Here is a 15334-nt window from a genome sequence, read left to right on the forward strand (position 1 = left end):
GTATAGGGCTGGAAATGTGAGAAGTCATGTATGTCTGTGCTGTAATCTCTGCAGACAAGTCCTGGCTGGAGAAGTCGACATGTCGGTCTGGGCCAGATGGAAAACTTTTTGAAAAATTGTTCAAAAATTTTCGACCAAAAAGTAGTAAATTTTTTTGGAAATCCAAATCACTCTTCAAAAAACTTTCTGTCATCATCTCATGTTTCCGAACTAGCCATAGGTCCTTAGGTGGTGGCCTCCCGCCATATAAAATCCCTTTGGCTCCACTTACTGTAATACTTCTGGCGGGATGATCAGCCGGTTGAAGCGCAGATGCTCTCGGAGGTCACTCAAGTGATTCATGTACAGAATCTTCTTGCCAAACTTGTGACTTTAAAAAAAAAAACGATAGAAGTCACTTTTCAGGAAAATCTTATCGAGCTCCCACCACCGACAGGCTTTTCCTCGTGAAGGGTTAATGTTATCACCTCCCCCCTCCAAGTGGAACAGGTTTCCAAACATAATTAATCCACCAGCGGTGGTGAGCGCGGTGGTGAGCGCGGGGGAGATTACAAGGACGTTACATCTTGTTGCACCTATGGAGTTTGTCATTTTCGCTGGATATAATTTGGGTAAGGATGAAAGGACCAAGAATGGAGGAACGTCTCCAGAATGCTGAGTGTTCCACACGACAGAGGGAAAGCGTGGAGATCGCCGATGATCTTATCGCGCCCGATGCTTGGCTCGAGAAAGAAAAAATTAATTACATAGAAGCATATGGGAGAAAATGAACAAAAGGACCGCGGGAATCAGTTTGTTTCTGATTATGTTCCAGGCAAGAAAATCTACAATTCTGCACATCCTAGAGATTTACAAAATGATGCGCAGGACCTTGGTCCAATGTCTCCATCGGCTCATTTACCACTTGGGTACTGGGAAACTATGTTTTCGAGATTCCGTGACTGCATTTATCTGATATTTATCCTAAAGAATTATAGAGGCTCGTAAGGATTGAAAATTAGTGTTCAACTGGTTGGGGGTCACCGCTGAACAGTCCAGAATAATGGCTGCTGTGCTCTGTTGCACACAGGTCCTGGATCCGAGGTTTTGCTTCCTTTCACCCCAGTCCGATACATTCTGTTGTGATCCACATGGGGCTATGCAGATGGCCCAGCGTGATCCCATGTGATCATCTGCCTGGGCCTGTATAAGACCTGTGTCTTAGTATTAAGACTTTTAGTTTGTCTGCGCATAGTTCCCTGTCTGCCTGTGGCTTCCAGTATCTGTGCTACCTGTCTGTGACCGTCCAGGACATCTCCTGTCTGCCAGCGGCTTCCAGTACCTCTTCTACCTGTCTGTGATCCTCCAGTACGTCTCCTGTCTGCCTGCGGCTTCCGGTACCTCAGTTAACTGTCTGACTGCGGCTTCCAGTACCTTTCCTATTTGTCTGTGATCTTCCAGGATGTCTTCTGTCTGCCTGTGGCTTCCAGTACCTCTCCTACCCCTCTGTGGTCCTCCAGTATGTCTCCTGTCTGCCTGCGGCTTCCGGTACCTCAGTTAACTGTCTGACTGCGGCTTCCAGTACCTTTCCTATTTGTCTGTGATCTTCCAGGACGTCTCCTGGCTGCCTGTGGCTTCCAGTACCTCTCCTACCTTTCTGTGATCCTCCAGGACATCTGTCTGCCTGCAGCTTCCAGTACCTCTCCTACCTGTCTGTGATCCTCCAGGATGTCTCCTGTCTGAATGTGGCTTCCAGTACCTCAGTTACCTGTTTGCCTGGGGCTTCCAGTACCTCTGCTATCTGTGTCCTGCATGTCTTATCTGTCTGCTGAACCTATGCCCGTGGCTCATGTGCCCACCCGGACCTTGGGCTTGGAGAATCCACCTCACCAGTTGAGCCTAATACGCGCCTTGAAGGATCGGGTTATCTTGATTATTTAGGCACATTGGTTCATTCTTGCACCATATTTTGCCCCTTCCAGTCTCATTCACAAGACTGGGTGAGCTGCACTACCAGGAGCAGTTGTTCATTTAGACTATGTCAGTGAGTGGCAAGATCCGCACATGCTCAGCAAGGTCCTTCCCATATGGAGGATGCACAGCTCCCAGGAATGATGTGGTCCTTTCCTAGTGCAAGTCGGAGTGGGTGTCACAGGTTGACCCCCCTGTCAGATCCTTGCTGCATACAATATGTGCATTGTACAAAGAAATCTATACAATGAAGGCATTATAGGTGCAGAATCAACCACTGACGCCAAGGACGGCGCTATCTGACCACACAATACATCGTACGCACCTTATGACCGGCTTGAATATCTTCCACAGGACCTTGATGAAATTGGTTGGATGAACCACATACAAAGCCTTCAGATTCTTCTTGTACCTATCGGCACAAAAACACAATATTTCCATCTAATCATTGGAAAATGAATGCAACGACTTTGCATCTTTACTCTGTGGATTCTTAAATTTAAGCCCCAGACAATTGGGGATGCTGAAAATAATCCATTTACTACCTTAGACCACCAGGGATCCTGACAATAATCCCTTAACTGCCCGAGACCACCAGGGATCCTGATAATAATCCCTTAACTGCCCTAGACCACCAGGGATCCTGACAATAATCCCTTAACTGCCCTAGACCACCAGGGATCCTGATAATAATCCCTTAACTGCCCTAGGCCACCAGGGATCCTGACAATAATCCCTTAACTGCCCTAGACCACCAGGGATCCTGACAATAATCCCTTAACTGCCCTAGACCACCAGGGATCCTGACAATAATCCCTTAACTGCCCTAGACCACCAGGGATCCTGACAATAACCCCTTAACTGCCCTAGACCACCAGGGATCCTGACAATAATCCCTTAACTGCCCGAGACCACCAGGGATCCTGATAATAATCCCTTAACTGCCCTAGACCACCAGGGATCCTGACAATAATCCCTTAACTGCCCTAGACCACCAGGGATCCTGATAATAATCCCTTAACTGCCCTAGACCACCAGGGATCCTGACAATAATCCTTTTACTGCTCCATGTATCCTGATAATTCTTTAAGTGCCTTAGACCACCAGTGATCCTGATAATAATCCCTTTATTACCCCATATTACGAGTGATCCTGACAATCCTTATGCTGCCATAGACCACCAGGGATCTTGACATTAACCCATTTACTACCATCAAATGCTAAATTAATTGATATTAACACCTTCTCTTCCCCAAGCCACTAGGAATCCAGACAATAATCCCTTTACTGCCCTAGACCACCAGGGATCCTGATATTCACTACTGTGGAATGCGAAATATATTTGATTTTACGTTAACCCATTCACTTCTCATAACTCAAGACATTACACCCTTGGAATACCCTTTTGCTAATCTAGCTCGACCACCATTGACTCTTTTACTGTCCTAGACTTACAGGGATCCAGGCACTAACCCATAGAATATTGATATTAACTCCTTCTCTTCCCCTAACACCCATGAGTTCTGACATGAACCCCTAGTCAGCAAGGGATCTTAACTACCTTTACTACCCTAGCCCACCAGGGATCCTGACATTCCTTCCTGGCAATAAACCAGCTAATTATTGGGCCCCGGAAGAAACACAAATAGGTAAAGTCGCCAATTGCCCTGTTCACTGGGTGCAAAAGTTTAAGGGGGGGAAATTGTAATATAATTGAGAAAAGGATCCCGTCTCTGATATCCCTGTGGCAGGTCAGTCCCATTATTCTTGCCTCACTGTGAAGACCTTACGTCTGAGTTTTGCGGTTTCACAGGATCGCGGTGACTGTGAAATTATTGGAGGCATTTTATCAGAAGTCCCTGTGATGTCCGAACGGCTGTGATTTCCAGAATCACAGAACAGAAACGGCGGCAAAGAAAAGGCCGTATAAAACCTTCATGGAAAATGCCGTATGTAATAGATTGCCATACAAATAGGACGGCACGGCACGGCAGCATCAGATACTGATCTGTACTCCTGTAACACATGGGAAATAACATGCTGGAAAAGCCGGAATGTAGGGGAATAAGTGAGATTAAAAACCATCCTCAACCCAAACTACATGTAATATACCCATTAGGAAGCTAAAATGCAGCGGAACATATAGGATGGTGCAAGATACAGAGCATCACCTACAATGCAGAATCAATCTGCTTCCCCCTCAGGCAGCTAATTTTAAACTTCCTTACTACTTCCCCTGTAGACTGGTTTATCAGCAGTGTGGATGTGTAGCCTGGAGCCTCCCTATAACAGCAGTCTGGATGTGTAGTCTGGAGCCCCCTATAACAGCAGTCTGGATGTGTAGTCTGGAGCCCCCTATAACAGCAGTCTGGATGTGGAGTCTGGAGCCCCCTATAACAGCAGTCTGGATGTGTAGTCTGAAGCCCCCTATAACAATAGTCTGGATGTGGAGTCTGGAGCCCCCTATAACAGCAGTCTGGGTGTGTAGTCTGGAGCCCCCTATAACAGCAGTCTGGATGTGTAGTCTGGAGACCCCTATAACAACAGTCTGGATGTGGAGTCTGGAGCCCCCTATAACAGCAGTCTGGGTGTGTAGTCTGGAGCCCCCTATAACAGCAGTCTGGATGTGTAGTCTGGAGACCCCTATAACAGCAGTCTGGATGTGTAGTCTGGAGCCCCCTATAACAGCAGTCTGGGTGTGCACTCTAGAGCCCCCCTATAACAGCAGTCTGGGTGTGTAGTCTGGAGCCCCCTATAACAGCAGTCTGGGTGTGTAGTCTGGAGCCCCCTATAACTGCAGTCTGGATGTGTAGTCTAGAGCCCCCTATAACAGCAGTCTGGATGTGTAGTCTGGAGACCCCTATAACAGCAGTCTGGATGTGTAGTCTGGAGCCCCCCTATAACAACAGTCTGGATGTGTAGTTTGGAGCCCCCTATAACAGCAGTCTGGATGTGTAGTTTGGAGACCCCTATAACAGCAGTCTGGATGTGTAGTCTGGAGCCCCCCTATAACAACAGTCTGGATGTGTAGTTTGGAGCCCCCTATAACAGCAGTCTGGATGTGTAGTTTGGAGACCCCTATAACAGCAGTCTGGATGTGTGATCTGGAGCCTCCTATAACAGCAGTCTGGATGTGTAGTCTAGAGCCCCCTATAACAGCAGTCTGGATGTGTAGTCTGGAGCTCCCCCTATAACAGCAGTCTGGATGTGTAGTCTGGAGCCCCCCTATAACAGCAGTCTGGATGTGTAGTCTGGAGCTCCCCCTATAACAGCAGTCTGGATGTGTAGTCTGGAGCTCCCCCTATAACAGCAGTCTGGATGTGTAGTCTGGAGCCCCCTATAACAGCAGTCTGGGTGTGCAGTCTGAAGCCCCCTATAACAGCAGTCTGGATTTGCAGTCTGGAGCCCCCTATAACAACAGTCTGGATGTGTGGTCTAGAGCCCCCTTTAACAGCAGTCTGGATGTGCGGTCTGGAGCCCACTATAACAGAAGTCTGGATGTGTAGTCTGGAGCCCACTATAACAGCAGTCTGGATGTGTAGTCTGGAGCCCCCTATAACAGCAGTCTGGATGTGTAGTCTGGAGCACCCTATAACAGCAGTCTGGATGTGCAGTCTGGAGCCCCCCTATAACAGCAGTCTGGATGTGTAGTCTGGAGCCCCCCTATAACAGCAGTCTGGATGTGCAGTCTGGAGCCCCCCTATAACAGCAGTCTGGGTGTGTAGTCTGGAGCCCCCTATAACAGCAGTCTGGATGTGTAGTTTGGAGACCCCTATAACAGCAGTCTGGATGTGTAGTCTGGAGCCCCCCCTATAACAACAGTCTGGATGTGTAGTTTGGAGCCCCCTATAACAGCAGTCTGGATGTGTAGTTTGGAGACCCCTATAACAGCAGTCTGGATGTATAGTCTGGAGCCCCCTTTAACAGCAGTCTGGATGTGTAGTCTGGAGACCCCTATAACAGCAGTCTGGATGTGTAGTCTGGAGCACCCTATAACAGCAGTCTGGATGTGCAGTCTGGAGCCCCCTATAACAGCAGTCTGGATGTGTAGTCTGGAGCCCCCCTATAACCGCAGTCTGGATGTGCAGTCTGGAGCCCCCCTATAACAGCAGTCTGGGTGTGTAGTCTGGAGCCCCCTATAACAGCAATCTGGATGTGTAGTCTGGAGCCCCCTATAACAGGAGTCTGGATGTGTAGTCTGGAGCACCCTATAACAGCAGTCTGGATGTGCAGTCTGGAGCCCCCCTATAACAGCAGTCTGGATGTGTAGTCTGGAGCCCCCTATAACAGCAGTCTGGATGTGTAGTCTGGAGCCCCCTATAACAGCAATCTGGATGTGTAGTCTGGAGCCCCCTATAACAGGAGTCTGGATGTGTAGTCTGGAGCCCCCTATAGCAGCAGTCTGGATGTGTAGTCTGGAGCCCCCCTATAACAGCAGTCTGGATGTGTAGTTTGTAGCCCCCTATAGCAGCAGTCTGGAGCCCCCTATAACAGCAGTCTGGGTGTGTAGTCTGTAGCCCCCTATAACAGAAGTCTGGATGTGTGGTCTAGAGCCCCCTTTAACAGCAGTCTGGATGTGCAGTCTGGAGCCCCCTATAACAGCAGTCTGGATGTGTAGTCTGGAGCCCCCTATAACAGCAGTCTGGATGTGCAGTCAGGAGCACCCCTATAACAGCAGTCTGGATGTGTAGTCTGGAGCCCCCCTATAACAGCAGTCTGGATGTGTAGTTTGTAGCCCCCTATAGCAGCGGTCTGGAGCCCCCTATAACAGCAGTCTGGGTGTGTAGTCTGGAGCCCCCTATAACAGCAGTCTGGATGTGCAGTCAGGAGCCCCCCTATAACAGCAGTCTGGATGTGTAGTCTGGAGCCCCCCTATAACAGCAGTCTGGATGTGTAGTTTGTAGCCCCGTATAGCAGCGGTCTGGAGCCCCCTATAACAGAAGTCTGGATGTGTAGTCTGGAGCCCCCTATAACAGCAGTCTGGATGTGCAGTCAGGAGCCCCCCTATAACAGCAGTCTGGATGTGTAGTCCAGAATGGCTACATTATACTCTATGAGGGAGGTTCCAGTATACTCTGAGGGAGGCTGCATTATACTGTGTATTTGGGGCTGCATTATTCTCTGAGGGGGCATTATTTTTCTGTTAGGGGGCTACATTATACTAAGTGTGTGGGGCTGCATTATATTCTGAGGGGGTCTGCATTATACTCTTAGGGGTCTACAGTATACTGTGTGTGTGTGGGGCTACACTATACTCTATAAGGGGGCCTGCATTATACTCTATGAGGGGGTCTGCATTATACTTTATGAGGTGGGGCTGCAGTATATTTTAAGGGGGGCTGCAGTATATTCTGAGGTGGTCTGCAGTATACTCTGAGGGGGCTGAATTATACTCTATGAGTGAGCTACATTATACTGTGTGTAGGGCTGCATTATATTCTGAGGGGGCTGCATTGTACTCTATGAAGGGGCTGCATTATACTCTATGAAGGGGCTGCATTATACTCTGAGGGGGCTGCATTATACTCTGAGGGGGGCTGCATTATACTCTATGAAGGACTATGGGAAGTACTTTATACTATCTGTACTATATGGGACCTGCATTATACTGACTATCGAGGACTATCTGTCCCCATCATTCTTCCTCAGCCGGTGTAAAAAATATCAGGAACAAGCATCTAACGACTTCAATACTGTCGATCTCGCTCGTTTAACGGCCTGAACTCAGCGCATGTAAAACTTTTGCCCAAGGCCCCTCTGTCTACAACCGTCCCTGCCTATAGCAGCAGCCTGGATGTTTAGTCCGGAGTCCTCTATATATGCAGCAGGGGCGTAAAGATCGCGGTCGCAGGGGGCCCAACCAGCTATAGAACAGGACGCCGCGCATCATGGAAGATAAGTAGAACTGTTTGTAGAATGTGCTGGAGAATAACGAGGGACATGATTGCATGAAGGGGTCCAAGATGGGGGACATGATGCCTGGAAGAGGTTCAGGATGGGGGACATTGATGGTGGGAGGAATTATTACAGTGAGGGGCCAGGAGATTGACATTATTACTGAAGGGGGCCCAGGATGGGGGACATTGTTATATGATGGGGGGGGGAGTCACTGTTACAGAAAGGGACACAGGGCCAGGGACATTAACTTAGGAAGGGGTCAGGAAGCGGACATTATTACTGGAAGGGGCCAGGATGGAGGACATTATTACATGGGGGATGAATACTTGGTTTTATTGGTTCTAGGATGCTACAATGGGCCATACATCTGACCAACATGCAGGGTTGGGTGGGGTCCAAATTTTGCATTGGGGCCCATCACACTCTAGCAATCTGGATGTGTAGACCGGCGCCCTCCTATAACAGCAGCCTAGATGTGTGCTCTCCAGCGCCCCCTAACAGATACATTGGTTACTTACTTCCGGTCAAATGCCTTATAGGCGCTCTGTAACCAGCTCAGCGAGGGTTTATTGCGACTGTTTAGACCGTAATGAAAGTAGACCACGGTGTAGTCGTTCTCCACGTACTGGTCCAGCGTGTGCTTCAGGTATCTGAAAGGATAAAAATAATTGTGAAAAGAAATACAAACTCTAAAACAATTTTCAACCCACAACAACTGACCCAAAGATTACTTTTGGTTAGAGCAGCATTTTGTGCTCCAGAGCTGCCTTTCCTTAAAGTGGAACTCTCAAGTAAGACATCAGCCTTAAAATTCCGAAGATCTTGTCTTCTTGGGTTCACTTCTATTGGGGTTTGCTTAAAAAAAAAAAAAACTCCCACAGAACTGAACGGAGAGGACGTTTGCGATATATACAGACACAATATATGATGGGTGGGTCGGATCTTAGCTTTCGATAGCCAAGCCCCCTTTAAGAGACCCATAATATTTCAGCCATACGTCGCATGCTGCGAGTGACACCACCCAGTCAGTACGACGTACGCTGACATTTTACTGACATGGAATCCATTAGAGGGCGCAGGATTTTACTTGGAGCTTCGGGCGATAATCTGTTACCGCGTTGAGACTTTGAATCATCTGTACCTGTGGTCCTGGTGGAAGGGGGGCTCATCACATCATTGTTAAGGTGGGGCAAAATGATTACAAATACACCCCATGTCCTCCTGATCATCTCACCCCAAAAACGTTCTCTTATTTTATGAAGCTCCTTTACTGTATGTGGTTGTGACGCCTGTGCCCACATCTGGGCCATCAGGACTCTAATCTAATAAGGTCCTCAGTGCCCCCTTATAAAGTAATAATGCCCTCAGTGCCCCCTTATAAAGTAATAATGTCCTCAGTGCCCCCTTATAAAGTAATAATGTCCTCAGTGCCCCCTTATAAAGTAATAATGTCCTCAGTGCCCCCTTATAAAGTAATAATGTCCTCAGTGCCCCCTTATAAAGTAATAATGTCCTCAGTGCCCCCTTAAAAAGTAATAATGTCCTCAGTGCCCCCTTATAAAGTAATAATGTCCTCAGTGCCCCCTTATAAAGTAATAATGTCCTCAGTGCCCCCTTATAAAGTAATAATGTCCTCAGTGCCCCCTTATAAAGTAATAATGTCCTCAGTGCCCCCTTATAAAGTAATAATGTCCTCAGTGCCCCCTTATAAAGTAATAACGTCCTCAGTGCCCCCTTATAAAGTAATAATGTCCTCAGTGCCCCCTTATAAAGTAATAACGTCCTCAGTGCCCCCTTATAAAGTAATAATGTCCTCAGTGCCCCCTTATAAAGTAATAACGTCCTCAGTGCCCCCTTATAATGTAATAATGTCCTCAGTGCCCCCTTATAAAGTAATAATGTCCTCAGTGCCCCCTTATAAAGTAATAATGTCCTCAGTGCCCCCTTATAAAGTAATAATGTCCTCAGTGCCCCCTTAAAAAGTAATAATGTCCTCAGTGCCCCCTTATACAGTAATAATGTCCTCAGTGCCCCCTTATAAAGTAATAATGTCCTCAGTGCCCCCTTATAAAGTAATAATGCCCTCAGTGCCCCCTTATAAAGCACTTATCAACCGTGTTCTCCCTTATAAAATAGTAGTGCCCTTATTGCCCCCTTATACAGTATATAATTACCGAATGCCCCCTTATAAAATAATAATGTTACAAGTGCCCCCTTAAAAAGTAGTGCCCTGTTATAACGTAATAAAGCTTTTTTATAAAGTAATGATTCCCACTAGTTGCCCCTTACGGAGTGATGATGGCCAGTGAATGCTCAGCGGGTAGTGACACTCAGGTGCCACACATCGGGGGCCCATAAGCCACGGTTTGGGGACCCCGGCTGTAGGCTCTGACTTACTCTAGGAGTCGGACGTGATCTATCTCATGACATGGAGGGAGGCGGCAGCAGCTGAATGTGATCACTTTCCTCCCTGAGTTATCGTCTCCTGGAAAACACAATACATGAGAGTGTCAGAAAAAAAACAAAGCATGTAGTAATAAGGTCCCTGGTGGGCTAGGGCAGTGAAGAGGTTAGTGATAAGTTCATAAGTGGGCTAGAGCAGTGAACAGATTAGTGATAAGGTCCCTGGTGGGCTAGGGCAGTGAAGAGGTTAGTGATAAGGTCCCTGGTGGGCAATGGTAATGAAGAGGTTAGTGATAAGCTCATAAGTGGGCTAGAGCAGTGAACAGATTAGTGATAAGGCCCCTGGGGGGCTAGGGCAGTGAACAGGTTAGTGATAAGGTCTCTGGTGGGCTAGGGCAGTGCAGGAGCAAATGGTAAAGATGCTGATGGTGTAGGACAGTGAAGAGGCTATTGGTAAACTCCCTGGTGGTCGAAATCAGTGAAGAGGTTAGATGTAAGGTCCCTGGTGGTCTAGTAAGGAGAGAGGGTTGGTGGTAAAGTCCCTGATGGTCTAAAGTAGAGAAGAGGTTTGTTGTAAAGTCCCTTATGGCCTAGGGTAGTGACAAGATTAGTAGTAAGGTCCTTGGTAGTCTAGGGCAGTGAAGGAGTTGATGGAAAAGACCATCTAGGATACCGATGGGTTTCATGGTAAAATCCCTGGTGGTAAGGCAGCGAAGAGATTGAAAGTGAAGTCGATGGTGGTCTAGGGCATTGAAGTGGTTAATGATGAAATATCTGGTGATCTAGTACAGTGAAGGGGTTAAAGATAAAGACCCCGATAGTATAGGACACTTACACTGTACTTGTTAATGGTCAAGCCCCTGGTGGTCTAGGGCAGCAAAGGGACTAATAATAAAGAACCTGCTTGAATAGTGGTCAATGGTAAAGCCCATGGTGGTTGAAGCAATAAAGATTTACCTATATGCCCCACTTTCAGGTTACTCTGCGTGGTCCCTGGTGGGCTAGGACAATGCGGTTAATGGTAAAGGTAAAGTCCAGGTGGCATAGGACCTTTTAAATCCTTGGTAGTATAGGGCAATGAAGAGGTTAATTATAAAGTTCCTGGTGGTATAAAGCAGTTAAGAGGTTAATGATAAAGTCCCTGGTGGTCTAGGGTAGTGAGGAGGTTAATTGCAAATTTCTTGGTGGTCTACGGCAGTGAAGAGGTTATTGGTAAAATCCATAGCGGTCATCCAGAATTGAGGATCCAATCCTTGACCCCCACTCCCCCAAATACAGATAGCGTCCTGGGCCGTCCAGACCAGCTCCAGGCGGCCCACCAGGGAGTCTATAGTGTATGACAGTGAGTCATTGTAATGTCTAGTCAGCCACATATCACAGGCCGTCATCATCCCAGCAGCCAAGAGGTTAATGCAATCACACAATATTTTGTGGTTTCGCGCAGATTCCCGGCTTTGATCGGAGCTGTGCTAAAATGGAAAAACATAATTAGCGGCAAAACCCATTACCAGACTGGAAAGCTTGTCTGGATTACATTACATGGAGGAGGCGGCAAATCCTGCGGGAGCCAAGTCACACACACAGGGTGGGCAGCATGTGTGTGTATCTGCCGTCCTGGTGGGCTAGAGTGGTGAACAAGCTAATATCAGCTTCTTTGGTGGTCTTGGTTAGAAGCTGTTTATGTCAACACTCTGGTTGGCCTAGGTTGGTACAATCTCATGCATTCCTGGTGGTCTAGGGCAGAAAAATTGATAATTGTATCATACTTGGTGGCCTGTAATCATCTCTGATGATCCGGAGTGGTGAAGAGGTTATTATTAGCATCCCAGGTGGTCTAGGATAGTATGGTGTTTATATTAGCATCCTGGTGGTCTAGTGGAATGGCAGCATTATTATCAGCATCCCTGATGGCCTAGGGTGGTACAATCTCATGTATCCCTGGTGGTCTAGGGCAAAAAAAAAGCTTAACTGTAAATATCCCTGGTGATCTGGAGTGGTGAAGAGGTTATTATCAGTGTCCCTGGTGATCTGGGTTAGTAGATCACATACATCCCATGCATTCACTTAGTACAGTCTCATGCATCCCTGGTGGTCCAGTGAAGAAAAATGGGCAATTGTATCATCTATGGTGGCCTAGATTATTATGGTGTTTATATCAGCATCCTGATAGTTTAGTGGAATGAATGCATTGTTATTAGTATCCCTGATGGCCCATGTTGGTACAACCTCATGCATCCCTGATGGCCTAGAGCGGAAAAATGGGTAATGGTAACATCCCTGGTGGCCTAGGACATTGTGGTGTTTATATCAGAATCCTGGTGGTCTAGTGTGGTGAAGAGCTTTTCAGCATCCCTGATGGCTTAGCACAGTGCAGTCTCATGCCTCCCTAGCGGTCTAGGGAAGAAAAATGGGTAATGGTAACATCCCTGGTGGCCTAGGACATTGTGGTGTTTATATCAGAATCCTGGTGGTCTAGGGTGGAAAAATGAGTAATGGTATCATCCATGGTGGCCTAGGATATTATGGTGTTTATATCAGAATCCTGGTGGTCTAGTGCGGTGAAGAGCTTTTCAGCATCCCTGAAGGCTTAGCATGGTACAGTCTCATGATTCCCAGGTGGTCTAGGGCAAAAAAGGGGTAATCGTAGTAATCTAGGGTAATCTGGAGTGATGAAGAGGTTATTATCAGCATCCCTGGTGGTCAAGGTTAGCATGGTGTTTGTAAAAGCATCTTAGTGGTCTTGTGTTGTGAAGGGATTGTTATCAGTATCCCTGACGGCCTTGATTAGCACAGTCCTGGTGGTCTAGGGCAGAAAAGGTCCGGCTTTAATCATCCCTGGTGGTCTAGTGTGGAGAAAGGGTTTCATAGCAAGTGTCTAGTGCAATTTAGCTGCTATAAAAAAATAAATAAATAAAACAAAAATCTGGGAGCAAAACACAAAAAAAAGCAAATTAAAAAAATTGAAAAGAAAATATATATATTAAAAAAAAAGAAAAACGAAAAGGCACAAAAGACAAAAAACTTGACAAAAATCTGTAGGCGTGAGTGAGTATATTAAATCTGACGTTTGTGGCACCTCGATGTCTTTGCCAGTGGTCAGGACTCACCGGCCACGTGGATGATGCCGTGGCGGGCGATGTCATAATAAGGGTGACTTAAGGTGACGTCATTAACTTCCCGGGTCGGAGAATCCATTGTGTCGCCGCTCAGCTCTGCTTGTTCCTCCTCGTCCCTCTGAAGCTCTGCGGAAATAAGAAAACATAATAATAATATAATCTGGCTGTTTTTCTGCCACCACTAGAGGGAGCTAAAGACAAGGAGGAATAAGGAAATCTGTAGGTATTGAGCTCCCCCTAGTGGCAAAGTCAGGACAAGCAACAGAAAATATGCACGTTTTCTCATACATTGACCACAGCCTATGTTCCTCCTTTCTCGCAGCCAGTTACATACCAATTTCCGCTAACTGCTCAAAATCTATAGCTGGCAGATTTTCCATGTCGAAATTGTGAGGACAACCCAGACGGGCGATATGCACTTTAACCTAAAAAAAAAAAAAATGTAAAATTTTCAGCCATAAAATAGCGCCACCTGCGGTTTATGGTCATATCCGGTACTGCAGGTTTAATCCAGAATACCTCTTTAATTGCAGAGACTTAAAAAAATTTAAAGGGCCAGTACGCCGCCCTAAAGAGTCACCTTTCTGCGCCGCTTATCACCGCCATTTATATTTCCTGCAAATAATGATGGGAGAATTATGCGGAAACTCCGAGCAGATAATCTATTTTCTGTTTTGCGCGCCGACTGTACGAGGCGGTAATGAGCGGTCGGATCTGCCGCTACTAAATTAACGCTCAAAGAGGAAATTTCAGGCTCTGGGGATTAAACGCTCTGAACCGCGGCACAGCAGCAGCCGAGAGATGTAATTAAATTAACCTGACAAGTTCCCGGACAAAGACCCCTTGTATCACCGCCATAGCGTCTAATTACAGGGTAATGGTCGCCAGGGATTCATCGGGGCGTAGGAAGGACAAGAGGAGAGGCAGCAGAGGAACGGCCCCTGTATATCAGTCATTCTACAGGAGGGGGAGGAGGTGAGCTGTGACATCACCTATTGTGAATGGTGGATCCTGTGTTATCTACTGTATATAGAGGTGTTATCAGTCATTGTACAGGAGGGGGAGGTGAGATGAGACATCTCCTATTGTGAATGGTGGATTCTGTGTTATATCCTGTATGTAGAGGTGCTATCTATCAGTCATTGTACAGGAGGAGGTGAGCTGTGACATCACCTATTGTGAATGGTGGATCCTGTGTTATCTACTGTATATAGAGGTGTTATCAGTCATTGTACAGGAGGAGGTGAGCTGTGACATCACCTATTGTGAATGGTGGATCCTGTGTTATCTACTGTATATAGAGGTGTTATCAGTCATTGTACAGGAGGAGGAGGTGAGCTGTGACATCACCTATTGTGAATGGTGGATCCTGTGTTATCTACTGTATATAGAGGTGTTATCAGTCATTGTACAGGAGGAGGAGGTGAGCTGTGACATCACCTATTGTGAATGGTGGATCCTGTGTTATCTACTGTATATAGAGGTGTTATCAGTCATTGTACAGGAGGAGGTGAGCTGTGACATCACCTATTGTGAATGGTGGATCCTGTGTTATTTACTGTATATAGGGGTGATATCAGACATTGTACAGGAGGAGGAGGAGGGAAGCTGTGACATCACCTATTGTGAATGGTGGATCCTGTGTTATCTACTGTATATAGAGGTGTTATCAGTCATTGTACAGGAGGAGGAGGTGAGCTGTGACATCACCTATTGTGAATGGTGGATCCTGTGTTATCTACTGCATATACTAATTATGCAAATTGTCTCTTCAGAGAGGAAGAGGACTAGAACTCTAGTGCCACCTATTGGAGGTAGCAATCCTAAAAGTCAATGTCGACCCTGTAATGAGCCTTGTTACATGACTTAGGATAAAAGCCAAGCCAGAATCTCCATTTGCAGACACTGTGTTTTGGGGTACTGCCCCTCATCAGTGCAAAGTGGGAGATCTGGTTTGGCTGTGAGAG

General features: G+C 46.8%; 1 protein-coding gene across 2 annotated transcripts in view; it reads right to left on the reverse strand.

Moving 5' to 3' along the window:
- The window catches only part of ARHGAP8 (Rho GTPase activating protein 8), a 160842-nt gene that overhangs the window by 29274 nt on the left and 116234 nt on the right, over window positions 1-15334 (reverse strand). Inside the window, exons 2-7 of one of the 2 annotated variants that reach the window (XM_073567676.1) lie at window positions 13702-13792; window positions 13359-13493; window positions 10246-10333; window positions 8367-8498; window positions 2276-2362; window positions 272-370 (exon numbers count right to left, since the gene is read on the reverse strand). In XM_073567676.1, coding sequence (XP_073423777.1) covers window positions 272-370; window positions 2276-2362; window positions 8367-8498; window positions 10246-10333; window positions 13359-13493; window positions 13702-13747 — 587 coding nt within the window. In that variant the 5' untranslated portion in view covers window positions 13748-13792. The remainder of the gene's footprint in view (window positions 1-271; window positions 371-2275; window positions 2363-8366; window positions 8499-10245; window positions 10334-13358; window positions 13494-13701; window positions 13793-15334) is intronic. The other variant, XM_073567684.1, reaches the window with a different exon arrangement.

Source organism: Dendrobates tinctorius, unplaced genomic scaffold (genome assembly GCF_039654945.1).
Source record: "Dendrobates tinctorius isolate UK_male_01 unplaced genomic scaffold, ASM3965494v1 ptg000020l, whole genome shotgun sequence".
Taxonomy (NCBI): domain Eukaryota; kingdom Metazoa; phylum Chordata; class Amphibia; order Anura; family Dendrobatidae; genus Dendrobates; species Dendrobates tinctorius.